The 16,466-nt window shown below is 33.8% G+C and overlaps 2 protein-coding genes across 4 annotated transcripts in view; one reads left to right on the top strand and one right to left on the bottom strand.

Moving 5' to 3' along the window:
* Positions 1–16,466, top strand: part of LOC118742842 (cytoplasmic tRNA 2-thiolation protein 1) — a 29,615-nt gene that overhangs the window by 2,156 nt on the left and 10,993 nt on the right. The gene's annotated exons all lie outside the window — the stretch shown is intronic.
* LOC118742843 (5'-AMP-activated protein kinase subunit beta-1) lies at positions 4,080–16,460 on the bottom strand. 2 transcript variants are annotated; one of them, XM_036475239.1, is made up of 4 exons: positions 15,482–16,460; positions 8,337–8,567; positions 8,080–8,255; positions 4,080–4,431 (listed from the first exon to the last, which is right to left on the bottom strand). In XM_036475239.1, exons 1-3 carry the CDS (start codon positions 16,124–16,126, stop codon positions 8,109–8,111), a joined length of 1,023 nt encoding a protein of 340 aa, XP_036331132.1. In that variant the 5' UTR covers positions 16,127–16,460; the 3' UTR covers positions 4,080–4,431; positions 8,080–8,108. The 2 variants fall into 2 exon arrangements, with proteins under 2 accessions (XP_036331132.1, XP_036331131.1); XM_036475238.1 differs by lacking the exon at positions 4,080–4,431 and having other exon boundaries at positions 7,984–8,255.

The raw sequence follows: 16,466 nt of genomic DNA, 5'->3' as shown, positions 1-16,466 counted from the left end.
GATATAATGGCGAAGGTTTAATGTAGAGAATCGGGTACCGAAAAGGAAGTATTGGGTACCGAAATCTTTTTGAAGTATTGGGTACCGAAATCTTTTTGAAGTATTGGGTACCGAGTTTGGGTACCGACAATCCAGCACATCACTAGCACTCACTTTGCCATTGCCTGCCGAGGGGCGACCGCTATTAGAAAAACCTCATATTTACTTCCACTTTATTATACCAAAATTTAATGGGCTACAATACTGCATACCCATATTTGATACCCGCGCGCACTTGTGCACAAGGGTATTATAACTTTGTTCACTTAACGGTTAATTGTAACAGGCAAAACGAATCGAGATAGATATAGACAAATGTATACATACATAAATGATCAGAATGAAAAGAATAAAAATTGAGATATCTTAACGAAAATTAGTACGTGCACTTCTTTCTGGCGTAGGACGGATAGTATTGAAAATGGACAAAATCGGACAATAACCACGCCTACCTCTTATATAACGGTAATTTTCAGAAATACGAAAACTGCGATATTTTAGTAACTACTGAAGATTATTCACTCAAAATTGATATTTACAATAATTTTTAGACGAAAAATAAGCATATTATAAATTTTTGGAAAATGGGCGCAGCCACGCCCACCTATGGTTACATGTGTTTATCTTGGCAACCGCTGCACCAATTTCTTCCAAACTGGGCACAGTTCTTAGCCTTTCTGCAGCATACCAAATGGCCGATGGATTTTTAAAATTGGACAATAACCACGCCCACATCCCAAATAACGGTAATTTGGAGAAATACGAAATCTTCGATAAATCAGTAAATATTAAAGCTAATTTATTCAAAATTGATGCTTGCAACAATTCTTTACCAAGAAATACGTTTGTGGTAAAATTTTGGAAAGTGGGCGTGGCGCCGCCCACTTATGATCACATATATGTATCTCGGTAACCGTTCTACCAATTTGTACCAAACTCGGTATGGTTATTGTGCTTGCCACATAAAAGCAAAACGTTGAAAATTATTGAAATCGGACTAAAATTGAGGCCGCTTTTCATATAACGGTAAATTTCAGAAATGCTTGAAACTTCAATATTTCCAATTTTAAGGACGCTAATTTACTCAAAATTGATACACCCCGGCTTACCGTCTAGCGGTAGCTTTCAGAAAGGTGAAAAAACATATATTTAATACTTGCGCCGGATATTTAATGTTCGGCTCTCGCCGAACTTAGACTTTCTAACTTGTTTTTTTTTTTAATTCTGAATTGAATTTTGGAAATTTTATGAATTTGTTAAAATATATATAAATCGTATAACATAATAAAAAACTAAATAAAAACTGTTTAATATTTCTACCATGTTTCTATAAATGTCAGCAAAAGTCATTATAAGCATTTTGTGAGATTTAAAATTTATGAGACCACAGGCCCTGGGATCGAGTTCAGTTTCCGACTAACATCAAAAGCAAAAGAAAAGAAAAAGTTTTTTTTTTTTTAATAGCGGTCTCCCCTCGGCAGGCAATGGCAAACCTTCGAGCGCGTTTCTGCCATGACAAAGAGCTCGGCGTAAAATTGCAGATCCCTCCCCTTTGTGTGTTGTGTAAGCGCCATACTATTATTATTAAACAAAGATGGCTTCTACCTTATTAGTGTTAAACTTTATAAAAAGATCGTCGAATATCTGCCTAAAAAAAGAAGAGATCGAATGTTTCTAGCTGCATCTCGTCCGGTATCAATATTTTTAATGACTGTATGTCTCAAGTTTTTCAGCGTAGAAATGAGTTCAGCCAATTGTGTTAATATCGCGATTCGCAGTTTTAGCTAGTGTTTAACTGGGTTATAATTAGAATCACAATAAAAAGGAAGTTCATAGGTAAGTATCGGCGTAGTGTTTACTTCCGCCTCCAAAGTACAATTAGCATATTTATACGTTCAATACTTTTTGTTCGCTTACAAGTAAATATGTACATATGTGGAGCGTATTATATATTATATTGTAATGATTTTCCTACCTCCCAGCGGACCAAATGCTCGCAAGTGATACCACATGCGAGTGAAATGTGAGATATACTCCCATAGTAAAAAATAATACATATTTTCATCCAGTGAAATGCTGGTAATCGATACAGCTATGAAATTTTGACACAACATAGAAGAAGCGGTAGCGATAATTTCTGCGTACTTAACTCAATATTTGTATTTTTAGACGATATTTTACATATACATATTTATGACGATATGTTGTTCACATTTTTATCGGATAATTCAAGCTACAATGCTGGTGCGCGAGAGTTTTACGATCAAAAAGTTTCTCAAATGTTCTTTGCTGACGTGTGAGCTCTTTTGCGAACATTTTGCCAGACTCTCACTAACGGCTCGTGTGTTTGTCCGCTGGGTAATGATATTAAATAATATGGTGATTCTGACAGTATGGTTTTTTTTGCTATAACGAAATCATACCCAACACAAATTTTACTTAACATGATTTCAAATACTTATCGTAACATAAATAAATAAAAAATAATTCGCCTTAGCGAAACAAAGAAATTTCGACAACAAAAAACTTTTTTTGCCCGAACGTGCATAGGTGTTGACTTTCTACATTTTTCGGCATATCTTCGGAACTTACCGTCTTGAAGTATGATACTATGTTCTTGTCTCGAGGAGACATTTTTTTTTATCCATAGTTTATCGACCTTAAGTAACCCGTTTAAATATGTACCCACCAGATCTAATTTCTTATCACCCTAATGTCAGCACTCACTAAAGCTTTTATTATTCCAGTAGAACTATTTTAAACAGGGACCGCAACGGTTATGGTATTTATAATAAAAATTATATTTTAACTGTTTAAACTGAATTTCTATTTTTTTATGAAATTTAACCGTTATTTTAGGACTTATATTTTTTCGATTCAGAATAGTCGTTATTTTCGTAGTTTTATTTTTTCGATAAATTCTCATGCATATAACTATTATTTTTATATTTAATTTTTTAGATTGTAAAGATTTAAAGCTGTCATAAAAACGCATTCTCCAACAATACTATTAAAATTACCGAAAAATAAAAAAAAAAACAAAATAACGATAATTTTTGATCGAAAAAAAATAAAAATCACAAAATAACGATTAAATTTGACCGAAAAAATAAAGATCCAAAGTTAACGATTATTCTGGATCGGAAAAGGTAAAAACCAAAAACAACTATTCTGCACTGATCTAAAAATAAAGTTCTTGATATTTAACGGTTTTACCGGTCTCTGATTAAAAAAAAAAAATATTGCCGAATGTAAGTGTCGCCGAAAAATGTAAAAAGCTGACCCCTAGGTTCGACCAAAACATAAATAAAACGTTTTTCGAAATAGCCTAGCAAAATTATTTTAGTCCCAGGGATGCACGACGAACTTTTTGTTCGATTTTAAGGTGGTACGGTCTTAAGTGCATATGTATAATTCAAATTTTATTTGAGCGGTTTTGAGGGATTTGAAAATTTTGAATGAAGTATGTATATATGTACATATGAGGCCATGATAACCAGAGGAGCCTGTCTACAAATAAAAATGTGTAATATGAGAAGGAAGGGTCTGTAAATAATAAAGACGGTCTTTTGCTGAAATTTTCATTGCACCTAAGTACGTGATCCTAGCTGTTATAGCAAAAGAAAAGTAAAAGGATATTCCTCGAGCCATTAGCGTTTGGATTCTAGTAATGCATTTTAACCTGCACCTATTTTTTTTATTTTTATTTCAGTTAGAGAGTCTACAATAACAACGTGCGTTGGGGTATATTCTATGTAATATTAACTAAGTACAGCTTCTTTTTTACCGTTGCATCAAAGCAAAAAAAAACAACAATTAATCGATATGAGAAATAGTAAAATATTTAAATTTAAATTATACTAAGTACATGATTTCAGTTAAAGATCTAAGCGCTGCATTTAAACGGAAATCTCACTCATTAGGAAAGGTGCTATAGCGCACAACTTTCAGTGCTGGTCCTCGGTTATTTTTCAAATTTGTGCGAATTTTCGGTCATAATAAAGTAACTTTTTCTTAAAAAAAAAAAAATAAACCAATACTTTACTTAGTTCCGCCAATAATGTATTTTGAAATCTGCAATATGTCTTATTTGTGGCATTCATTATTCATAGCTATTAATGCTTTCTTCGTTTACTACTTTACACACGTTGTACAGGTGAGTATGCTGCTGCCGCTGCTGCTGCTGCTGCTGGAAGAAGCACTAAATAATACTTAAATCCCTTTAAAATTCCTTAAATCAGCGATCGCGTCTCATTTCTGCTGATGGCCCGTTAAAAGACTTTCTCAAATCAAATGTACACACCATAAACGAAAAGTATTGGCCAACTTTTTGGTGCTTAGGGGGTGGGCCTCAAACGTTGATAGCAAATGCAATACGGGAATTAGTTTTGCCTAAAATTAAATACAGGCGGTAAGATTAGAAAATGACAACGTTAATATTGAAACAAACCAACTAACATTTCTTAAATCTTTAGTGAAGTACTAAAATTAAAAGATGGTGGCGAACTAGGCTTGCATTGGTTGGAGGATGGATGCAAAGAAAATGCACCTTGCATCATAATCATACCGGGCTTTATAGGACACTCTCAAACGGAATATATTAGAAGCTTGGTGATGAATGCCAATAGAGCTGGTTTTCGGGTCGTCTGCTGTAATTATCGTGGTTTAGGTGGGGTGTCATTAAAAACACCGCGACTATATACGCTGAATTGCTACGAGGATCTATCAGAGGTGATACGGTATGTGCGTGAGAAGTTGCCATCAGATAGTAAGCTTGGCATTGCCGCTGTCTCCATGGGCACTTTAACGTTGGGTAAAGTATTCAGAGCTATCACTGAATCCATCGTAGTCTTGGAATAGCCACGAACGTAGCATACGTATGCATACTTACGTTCGGACGTTGGATTCAGCGATAGTCCAGATGATTGATCATGAAGAAATTAAGGATTTAATTTTTTGTTTTCTTTTATCCTTTGTAGGAGCTTATTTAGCGGACGAGAAAGAAGAAGCTAGTAAATACCTTACTGCAGCTATGATGATTTCACCGCCTTGTGACTTGAAGTTGGGTAAATGAATATCTTATGCTGGATTTCCACTAGGCATTAAATGACAAACTTGGGCATTAAAAAATATTCTTGTCAAAATAGTTATTAAATTCATTTCCATATGGCATCTTTTAAATGCCTCCAATTTTTTTGTCATTTCAATGCCTAGTGGAAATTCGGCATTAGTTAATACATATGTATGTATGTATATAATCGCGTGGCATTGAATATTCAAAATTAGCGAGAGGATTTCTTCAATTGAAATTAAATTTAAATTAGCTTCAGGACCCTACAAAAAAAAATGTAATCTGGCAAACTAGAGTAGTCATTTCCCCGGCTGTAGCTGGTTACTGGCAAAGGATCATGACCATCTTTGTCAGGAACTGATAAACCAGCATAAACAGTACGAAGTAGAGATGGGCACGTGAGCGACATTTTGATGCTCTAGGACAGAGGGGGGCAACATCGGCAGAGCATTTTTGTAGTGTGCGTGCAATTGATGTCACTGTGTGCGTGCGAACAAGTCGTGCAGTTGAATGAAGCTTTCGCAGCCTCCTCAAGTATAGCGTGTAGGTATGCGCAAATACGACGGGCAGTCGCCCGCCGGGCAGACGCTGCCCAGCTGTGCTCTAGGAACATTTACGCATCAAAAAGAAATTATTAAAAGAATGTCCTTACATCTTTCTGGCGGTTAGGGCTCGGCATGGGAAAATTACGTGATTGACGGAAAACTAACTCACGCACGCTCACGCCAGCAAAAATTTCAGTCACACACGATCACGAAAGTTACGTTATTTTTCTCTCAAAAACGCTCACGCGTGGAAAAGCGTGACACGACGCGACACGTAGAAAATCACACCTTTTGCCCATCTCTAGTAGGAAGATCACCTGTTAACTTGCAACTTCACTCCTGGTGTGAGTAAGCTTTTCTCACCCGTGATGACCACTCCAACCCGACCCCAGGAAATTCGTGAGCTGTTTTAACTCCAATAGTTCACACTGCATCCTTCCGTGGATGAGACCATCGTCTAAACAGAAGGCTGCCAACAAAAAAAAACTCAGGTAACTCGTAGCCTTTACCGAAACCGCTCTGCAAGAGAACTGTCCTCCTACTGACGGACGAAGTCCAGAGGTTCATTAAACAACCTCTGGTGTTAGCTGGTCTGAATATTGTGGAAATTGAAATTCATACTTATCAAGACTCATACCCATTACGTGCCCAGCTTGTTATGGCACTCCACGTGACACCGACTACCTCCTCACTTGCGCTCTTAGACCTACTCAGCTATCACCCCCTTCCCTTGAAGTACCGCAACTACAATTATTTATTTAATGATTAAACCTTATAGTATATTTCCACCAAAGGCTTAACTGTAGTTAAGAGCGCTCAAATATGTTCCAAGAATACTAGATTGCTGAATACGAATCAAAAAATTTCCCTAAAATATATCAAATTTTATAGGCTATTTGAAATAATTAGAAACTTATTCAGAGACTTAAAACACATCAGCGATAAATAGTCTAGTTACTCGAAACTGTTTTCTTTGCTGGACTAGGTGATTCATTTTTAACCGACTTCCAAAAAAAGGAGGAGGTTATCAGTTCGTCGGAATATTTTTTTTTTTTTTTTTTTATGTATGTTACCGCATAACTTTGGACCACGTCAACCGATTTCGATAATTCTTTTTGCATCGGAAAGGTAGTGTCTCAGAGGTGGTCCCATACTAACCTGGTTAAGATCCGATCAGCGGATCATGAGATATATATATATATATATATTTTTTTATATGGGAGTTGAAGTCGGTTTTTTTTTGCTAAAAATTACTAGTTATATAAAAGAACTGCTTTTTTAAATACATTTATTTTTCAGGTATGAAGAGTATGGAAAAACCTTATTTCAATAGGACGTTTAATCATGCAATAATGCGGGAAGTTTTAAAATTAGTCAAGAACTATACAATTTTAAAGAAATCAAATATTGATTTGGATCTTGTGCTTACGGTAAGTAATAACCACACATATGTACATATGTGTAGTTTCTCTGATATTACATTTCAAAAATTATAAGAGAAAATATTTTCACAGAGCAAAAAGATGAGCGATTTTATATTAAACTTATTGGTGAAAAGCTCAGTGTTTCCTACCTTGGATGCAGCCTACGAAGATGCAAAATTACATAATAAACTAGAGAAAGTGTCAGTACCGCTGCTGTGCCTTTGTGCCGCCGATGATATATTTCAACCAATCGAAGGTATGTATTAAATATTTACATAATCTATTTGTTGATATCAAATTAATTTTTCCCCTATTAATTATTATATTATATAATTATTTTTTAGCCTTGCCATTGGAAATTGTACAGAAAAGCACAAATGTTGCAATGGTTTTAACTGAATATGGTGGCCATATTGGTTTCCTCGAAGGCTGGTTGCCATTTAAAAGTGCGCAATACATGGAAAGAATTTTTGTTGAATATTTTACTAAAGTGCTCTTCGATGAAAGCGGTTCATTTCAGGCGATAAAAAATAACTAGACCAAATTTTAAAAATCATGTATTTCTGTTAATTCATGAGGAGATGGTAAAGATTGATTGATTGATATTTGTGAAGATGTATAGTTAAACAAAGTTTGCTTATTTTTCAAATCTATTTTTTTTTTATTTATATTTTTTATAGTTAAAATTTAAACGAAATAAAATATATATATTCAACTATGCGCCTAGCAGTATTTGTGTGTTTTAATTAAACTAGCATTTTAACATAATAACCATTTTTCAAAATATTAGTAATACATCATGCTCGTACTGCGCTAATTCAGACCGTATTGCTGATGTACCTATGTAGGTACATAGTATACAATAATTAATATTTTTGTACCAAATATGAAAATAACCGTGAAATACGCGTATTTGCTGAGGCTTTTCATTCACAAACAAGGATGGCTTAAAAAACATAGATATAATTATGGCCAATATTGTCTCTTTAACTATACCTACTTATGTTTTATAACGCATGGTGTACCATATTATATGGGCTTGTAAAGTAGAGTGGTAACATATTTCTTGCGGTAGCGATGTGTTGCGCTCAGCACCATAACACCATCTTTGATAGAAAGTGCATACAGATGATTAAGCATAACATGATTAGGCTCAGGGAGCAATGTGGGTTCACACTGAAATAGTAAAAAATTATATTTCAGATATTTTAGAATTTGTCTTAATATAAACTAAGTAATAACTGATGCTATACTCACCGATAATGGCGTGTCTTTGTTAAGTATGACTTGCAATAAATGAGGCGGCAACACTGGGGGTCCAGAAACTTTTTCCCATGGCTTAGGTTGTGGCACCTCCTGTGAATATTCTCGTTCAGCGTAGTTTGGTGCATTCTCACTATCTTTGGCAAGCGCCTGAAACACTTCGAAGTCCGATTGACGTACCGAAACTAAATTGTTCTTAATGCCATCTTCGTTTTCGATACTTTTCTGAAAAGATAAGATTAATTTACATTTATTAGTAGAAGCTAATGAAAATACATATCAACTATCAATTTATGTATATGAAAGAAATCGTTAATTCTAGGTAAACTAGGCACGCTACCGGATGCAGCAGATGTAAGAGGTGATCTGTATAAACTAAGCATAAAGTCGCATGATTTCCGTTATACCTCGGACACTGCTATAGAGGCACCAAATATCTGCTTATTTTACTTGAAAATTATAGTATTAATATCGAAGCATATTTGGTGGATAAGATTCCACTCTATCAGGCAGCCTTCACCTTGTACTCTCTTCAGAAGTTAGGATTAGTTGATTTCTGCTGCTGTTAGTCACACAAAGAAGTTTCGCTCATTGAATAAAACCCTGTATACGAAATTATGCGACTGCACTTCCTCAGATTAATTAATAGTTACTTAATGTGCTAAGTAGTTTTACTGATAAAGCTGCGAGGTTTTCAACTACATATATGTATATATGCATATGTATATAAATGCAATAAACAAGTACAAAGCAAATAAGAAGCAACTAATCATAGCAAAAAGTATGGGCGTCATCTTCAGTGGTAGATAAGTACAATTTATTTAGAACAAAGTAAAAAGCTGTCGAATGTAGCATTCTAAATATAAACATACAAAGGGGAGGCATTTAAAGTAAAAGAGAGAAAGCGCTTTAGCACGAAATTCGTACACAAAATGAAGCTAGATATAACGAGTAATTCTGGAAAATTTGCTCAAAATTTTGTTTGAGTTATCACTGTATTTTAATAAAGGACCGATACGTACATACATTAAGATACATTGCGGTCCATGTAAAACAACAGTATTGACATATTTTTTCAAATGATCCCTCCTTACTTGCGCATTTGCGTAAAACAGGTATCGTTTTTTAATACATCTCAGTAAATACTTCTACGAAATATATTTTGGAAAAAAACATATCAAACAAATGGATGTTACTGATTCGCTGAAAAATAGCGTTTTTATTTTGCAGCCATGTAATGATATCTTGGACAAAACAAAAAATTTAAGATCTTTACAGTAATATTTGTTCTTAATGAAAAAAATTTGAGGTTGCATGATTCTTTATTATTTAGTGTTTGTTATTGTAAACTGAATTAAAAAACATTATCGCATAACAAGATAGACCTCCTGGTGTAAATACATATGGTATCGGTCATATCCATAGCACGCTTATTCAAAGTGATTTTAAGAATTTTTTTATTTTTTATTTTTTTTTTTTACTTTTTAGAATTTTCAATTGAAATGCAGTTCATTCTCTTATAAAAGCCATATAAACCCAAGTTTAAAACTTTATGGAAAACTACAAAAATGTTCACCCAAATTTCAAACTTTTTATCAGAAGTGTTAGATTTTTTTAGTAAACAGTGGTATAGCTCATTCAATTTTAGTCTGATAACACCGTGCGACAGTCAATCTTACACACGACAAAAATCAATACATTCACAAAACTGGGGGCCAAATTTAGTAAAACTGCGTTTTTCGTTTTTCTCTCTGACGTCAGGATATGATTGAATAAAAAAATTATTCAAAAGATTCGGCGTATTGTAGAATAACAATATGGGTATCAGTTAAAAGGAAAAATTCTGTAGAACAGAAAAAAAATTTTATTTGGGTGCACCAGGACGAATAAGTATTGAAAATGTCCTTTTAAAACTTAATCCTTGAATATCCTTGGAAATTTCCAAAATTTATTTTGAATAAAATATGTGTCAAGGACTAATATGTTAACTACCCTCCTCGAATTTCGTTTTTCTAACTTTACTAGTTTTAGATAAACAAAAAAATTACACTTTTCTTTATAAGATATTGATAGTTACAATATGTATGTATGTATACTGGAATCATTATTATGGAACCATGTATGCGCTCAAAAAGAACAAACTGGCCGTATGGTTTAAATACTTTAAGTGTCTTGTATACAAGGGCGTAGCCAGCCTTTCACCTGGGGGGCAGGAGTTTATATAAAGGGAAAAAATGTTTTTAAATAAATTTTTTTTGTGTATGTAAATAGAAATGTTTGGATTTAAGAAAGTATAACTTTTCTGGTATACTTTACAACGATTTTTTAAAAATCGGGTTGTAACTTTTATGTTTAAAATATTTTTTTTTTTTATAAAAAAAGGTATTTTTTGCTTTGAAATATTTTTTCTCAAATTTGTATGCATACCAGAAGAAAGGTAGTTTAATCGTCTTTACAACGATATCAATTTTTAAAAATCTGTTAGTAACTTTTTTTGTTTAAGATAGTTTTTTTTTATAAAAAGAAGGTATTTTTTCCATTTAAATGTTTTTTTTTTTTTAATTTTTACACACGAATTATACAAATATGCATATTAGAAGAAAGGGGATTTAATCACATTTACAACTAATTTTTTTTTTTAAATCGGTTCAAAATTGTTTGAAGAATGTTTCTAATTTTTTCCAAGGCCCGACCTTTGACCCCTTATAGCACATGTAATATAAGTTTGCACAAAAAAAGTTCTATACCATTTAAATAAGAGCAAAAGGTGGACTACGTCTATATTTTTAACCGACTTCCACGACGCATAACTTTGGACCACGTCAACCGATTTCGACAACTATTTTTGCACCAGAAAGGTAGTGTTTCAGAGGTGGTTAAGATCCGATCATTGGATCATGAAATATATATATATATATGTATATATATATTTTTTTAAGTCGGTTTTTTTGCTAAAAATTGCTTGTTAGTTTCTTAGTTATTTCGGAGGCTAACTTCGAAAATCGGAGAAATTAATTTTTTACCTATGACTCAATCTCTTAGAAAAAAATTGGTTTGGTCCAATACCCATCCGAGTGCTGTACAGAGTAACGATTCCAGTATCTTCATTTATGTACATATATTGTAACTATTGTAGTGCATTATTGATAGTCAAACCTAAGTGTAAGCCTAAGCTAGTTTATTGTAATCCGTTCAATTATTGTGAACGGGCAACCATAATAAGTAAATGGCGAAAAGAGCGAATAAAAGGGCAATTGGCAATCGACATTTAAAGCGTGTGGACGTGTTTCACTACACTATCAATATCTTATGAAGAGAAGTGTAAATTTTTTTTACTAAAACTAATAAATTTAGAAGGAAGAAATTCGAGGACGTGGTATTTTACATATTAGTCCTTGACATATATTTTTTTCAAAAATAAATATTGGAAATTTCCAAGAATATTCAAGGATAAAGTTTTAAAAGGGCATTTTGCACACTTATTTGCCCTGGTGCACCAAAAAAACTATTTTTTTTTTCAATTCTACAGAATTTTCCCTTTTATTCGATACCAATATTACTACTCTGCAATGCACCAAATATTTTAAATTATTTTTTTATTCAATCATATCCTAGAAATTTCGAAGTCCTTTAAAAAATCCTGACGTCAGAGAGAAAAATTAAAACACAGCTATGCTATATTTGGCTCCTAGTTTTGTGAATATGTATATTGATTTTTTTGTGTGGTTTAAAAATTAACGAATAAACTCAATTTATTTGTATATGGAAGAAAACCTCAACAGCTTCGGCAAAAAAATTCTAACACAATCAAACGCAATATGTACCCACTTAAAACTTGCATATTGGACCGTATGAATTAAATATAAGCAATTGCTTTTCCCCAACAATTTCTGACATTTTACTTGAATTTATTTAAATAAATCGAGTAAAAGGTTTGAAATTTTAAGAAAGAGCAATTGTGTAAGAGTATGTAGTATACCTGCACTAAACATTAAGTTAAGTTATTGTAAACTAGACATAAGGTGTTTTGTGTCTGTACCATTAGTGACAGAGTTATGGGTCTAGCTCTTAAGGCATGACCGCCCAGGACAAGATCATGTAAATAGTTAGCGGAATAAAGAGACATTCGATATTTGATAGCGAGAACGACGGACGTGCTTTAGTAATCACTTAAGGTGTTCTTACACGACGTGTATTTGCATCTGGAAATGTGACCTTTTCAATACATATGTAATTACGTATGTCTGTCAAATTCACAGTCTTTATTTAACTAGTTAAAAATACGTTCTTTGAAAACGAAATAAATAAAACTCAGATGATTCTATCTGTGTGTCAGATGAAAATAGAAACATTTCTATTTCCCATGTATGTGCATCTGCTTTGTACAGAAACAAATCTAATTTGCCTTTACTCGATATGTTGGCATTTCCATATGGAAAAAGTGGCATGCAAACACATATCGTGTAAGAACACCTTTAGCCTTCTGAATATTTCGATTGCTTAGTTTTTATTCATAAGCCCTATTATCAGATTAATATTGAAGGACTATAAAAATGTGTACTCAAAAATAATCTAACAGTTCTGAGAAAAAAGTTTGAAATTTGGCTGAAAATGTTTGCGGGGTTTTTTAGAGAATGAATGATTTAAAAAATCTTAAAAATAAATAAACAAACATAAGTGCCAAACAATATCACTTTGAAATGGAGTGCTATAGATATGACCGATATTGTACATACATACATCCATACATACATACATATGTATGTACATAAATATATTGTAAATAAAATGCTTATCAATTTGTATCAATAGCAGACACACCTTTTTAAAAGTACAAAACCACGTATCAACAAAATTCAAAACCGCATATGTGAGGTTGCATAAATTATTTTCTAGAGAGAAAAAACACTCATATTTCAAAATGGTTCTCTTTTTTATAAAGCAATCGCATTTCTGGCTAGTATATTCCAGGACGAATGAATAAGGCTTGAGCCAAGAGCTTGTGTGAGCAAGTCCAAAAAAAAAAGGTCAGTTACATGGTTTTACACAACGACGATACGCGGTTTTATACTTTGAACTAGGGATGTTGCAGATGTGGAATTTTAGACATCCGCGGCTGCGAATGCGGATGCGAATATCTAACAGCTAACATCGGCGGATGTGGATGCGAATGCGGATGTCAACTATTACAAAAAAAAAAAAACACTTAGCATCTAGCATAATGGCCAGATCGTACATATGTCATGTTGTTTCAGAATTTTTGGAACCTGTAACGTCATCAGCACTTTTCGATTTTAGATTTTGTTATTCATTTTTAATACTTTCTTCTGCGACTGCTTTGAAAAATTTGCGCTTATAGCGAGCTAAATTTGAACAAAAAAATTTTCAAAGTCGTGGCTGTCAGCCGAATCAGATCAGAATATTGTTATTTTTTTTAAAGCACCCCGTTTTTTATAAGCATGTCAATATCAGATAGTTACGTAATTCTTATCTAATTAAAGGTCAGACCTATAGCTTTTTAATTATTTGAGCAGCGATTCTCTTTATAGCTAGACGTTGATCATTTCTACTGGAAATCCCTATTGAAGGAGCTTACTCTTTGACTTTAAATAGCAAAGAAGGAAAAGTTTTACCACAGAAGTTTTTAGCCAAGGATCCAATGTATATCCCTATGAAAAAAATATTACCCAACAAGTAAACAAAACTACGGGTTTTAATATTTTTTGCTAAAAATAAATTCCCCAAATGGGGCACATTTGAAGTTATGCAAACGAATATATGTAATAGGTGGCATACACGGTAGTCATTTGTGACGTGTTGACTCGCCTTCGACTACACACAGTTGAATCATTTAGAGTCATGTTGGTGTAACCTGCTCATCCCAGTAGATATCGGTTGTATGCATTCATGAAGAATGCTTGCTATATGAGTGAATTAGTGTAAACAATTCAAGCGTAGTCAATAATTTCCACAAATAAACCAAAGCAGGTATTTAAAGCACAAAAAAAAATATTATTAAAAGGACTATGTTCTCTTTGACGTACGTCAAAGGTCAAGAAGAAGTGGGAACTTTTATGGATGCCCATTGATAGCTCGGTTATATAGCTTAAGAAATAATATTTTAAAGACATTTTTATCAAAGTTGATAAATATAGCATTTGACCAATTTTGTTACACAAATACTCCTACGACCAGAAGCAAAAATATTGGCTACAATTTGTCATTTTTGTGCCGTATATGTATACGTTTTATCGGTCCACTTGCAAAATATTCGCATTCGCAAAAGCTCTGCATTTATTATTGCGAATGCGAATATTAAAACTAATACAGAAGCTCCGCGGTTGCGAATGCGAATATTCGCAACAACCCTTCTTTGAACGATGATATACATATGTATGTATATATGTACGCTTGTACCCTCATCACTTTACTAACAGATCTACATACAAACATATGTACATATCGTCACCTGAAATGCAAAAAGACGTAACAACATCGCAACTGAAATGGAAAAAGTCGTGATTAATATTTTTATTTTATTTTATAAAATGACGTGGGGAGTTATAATTTTATGAAATCCATCGTATCAATGAAAAAGTGAATTTTGAATTTTTTATTAGTTGTGACTTTTTTTTATTTCAGCGATGATGTTGTTTCGTCTTTTGCATTTCAGGTGACGATATGTATGTATGTTCATATACTACATTTGTGCAAATATCATACTGTGCAAACGATTAATTTAAATCTCATTATGACTACTGCGAATAATCTATGTACGTACCATAATATACTAATACTTGACTTTATAATTTGCTACATTATCCAGTAGGTTTTAAAAGCGATTACACAACCAAGCTCCTTCAACCCCAATACCAAATCAACAATAGCAAAATAACAAAAACACCGGCGATGGTCAATTAGTTTCTATCACGTCACCATTATTGCGTCTCAGTAAAGTACACATCCTCATATCTACATATGCTAATATAGCTGTGTAACATGTACATACATATGCATAGATTATACTTGAATACTCGTCAGTACATATATTATGGCCACTGAATATCGATTTTTTTCTTTACTGCACAGTAATAGGTATTAAAAATTACTCTTTCGATATTGTTTAAATACATACTCACCAATTTAGGATCATGTTTCCATTCGCCATCCACATAAAATTTATATTGATGGTCGCCCTCTGGAAGGTCAATAATTGCCACGAAATTTCCATGACTACGTGCCATGGGTAGAGGTTTCCATTTGGAGAACGTGCCCGAAATCATGACATTCTTGCCACCTCCATCCCAACGCAAAACAGTCGGTAATCCAGAATTTCTAGGTAGGTCTTCTGTGGAGCACTCTTCTTTATCATCATTGGAATTACCAGCCGCTTCTTTTACAGACATATTGCTTCCAGAGTTGTTGTGTTGCGGTGTAGAACTGCCTTCTGAAACAGTATTAGCGCGTTTGCGTGGGGTGGGTGTTGTGATTGTATCTGTAGTAGCTGCGCTACCGACGGGCTTCGTATAGTATGGCTGATCTTCGTCTTCTTGCGAGGAACCGCCGAGCAAGACTGAACGCACATTCTTGTCATTTGTTATGTTTTTGTCAAAAGTAAAGGCTTGTGCCCCACCACCAACGGCACTACCGACCGCTACAACTCCAGATGCTGAGGCAACTGAATCGCCACGGCCGGGCATCTCTCGAAATGGGGAGTTTGGTGTTGACAGGTCACTCGACTTGTGGCGCTCACGATGCATACTAGTGCTGCCTGCATTGCCCATATTTGGAAATGAACACTACCTCTGAATACTACGTTTTCCAAGAATAAAGTCGGAACAAAATGTAAAATGTTGAGATGTGGTTCGCTTAACTGTTATGCAGTTTATTTTATTAACATGGACGTCTATATGTGTTTGGCACTCTTGGCTTTATATCTAGTTATTTTTGGCACCTTTTTGGCTTATCGATGATAGCAAATTCTTTATATTCAATGTCGACGGATCGTGAATTTTATTGCTTCTTTGTTGTTGCTGTTTTATAAGTTATAAAAAGTATATTTCCGTACTTGGTACTTTCTTTGTTCAATTTAGCAAATTTGAACGCCTACACCTTTGCTTTTCT

The sequence above is a fragment of the Rhagoletis pomonella genome, unplaced genomic scaffold (assembly GCF_013731165.1).
Source record: "Rhagoletis pomonella isolate Grant_MI unplaced genomic scaffold, Rhpom_1.0 Rhpom_scaffold_00007, whole genome shotgun sequence".
NCBI lineage: Eukaryota > Metazoa > Arthropoda > Insecta > Diptera > Tephritidae > Rhagoletis > Rhagoletis pomonella.
This window is presented reverse-complemented; position numbering and strand designations above follow the sequence as displayed.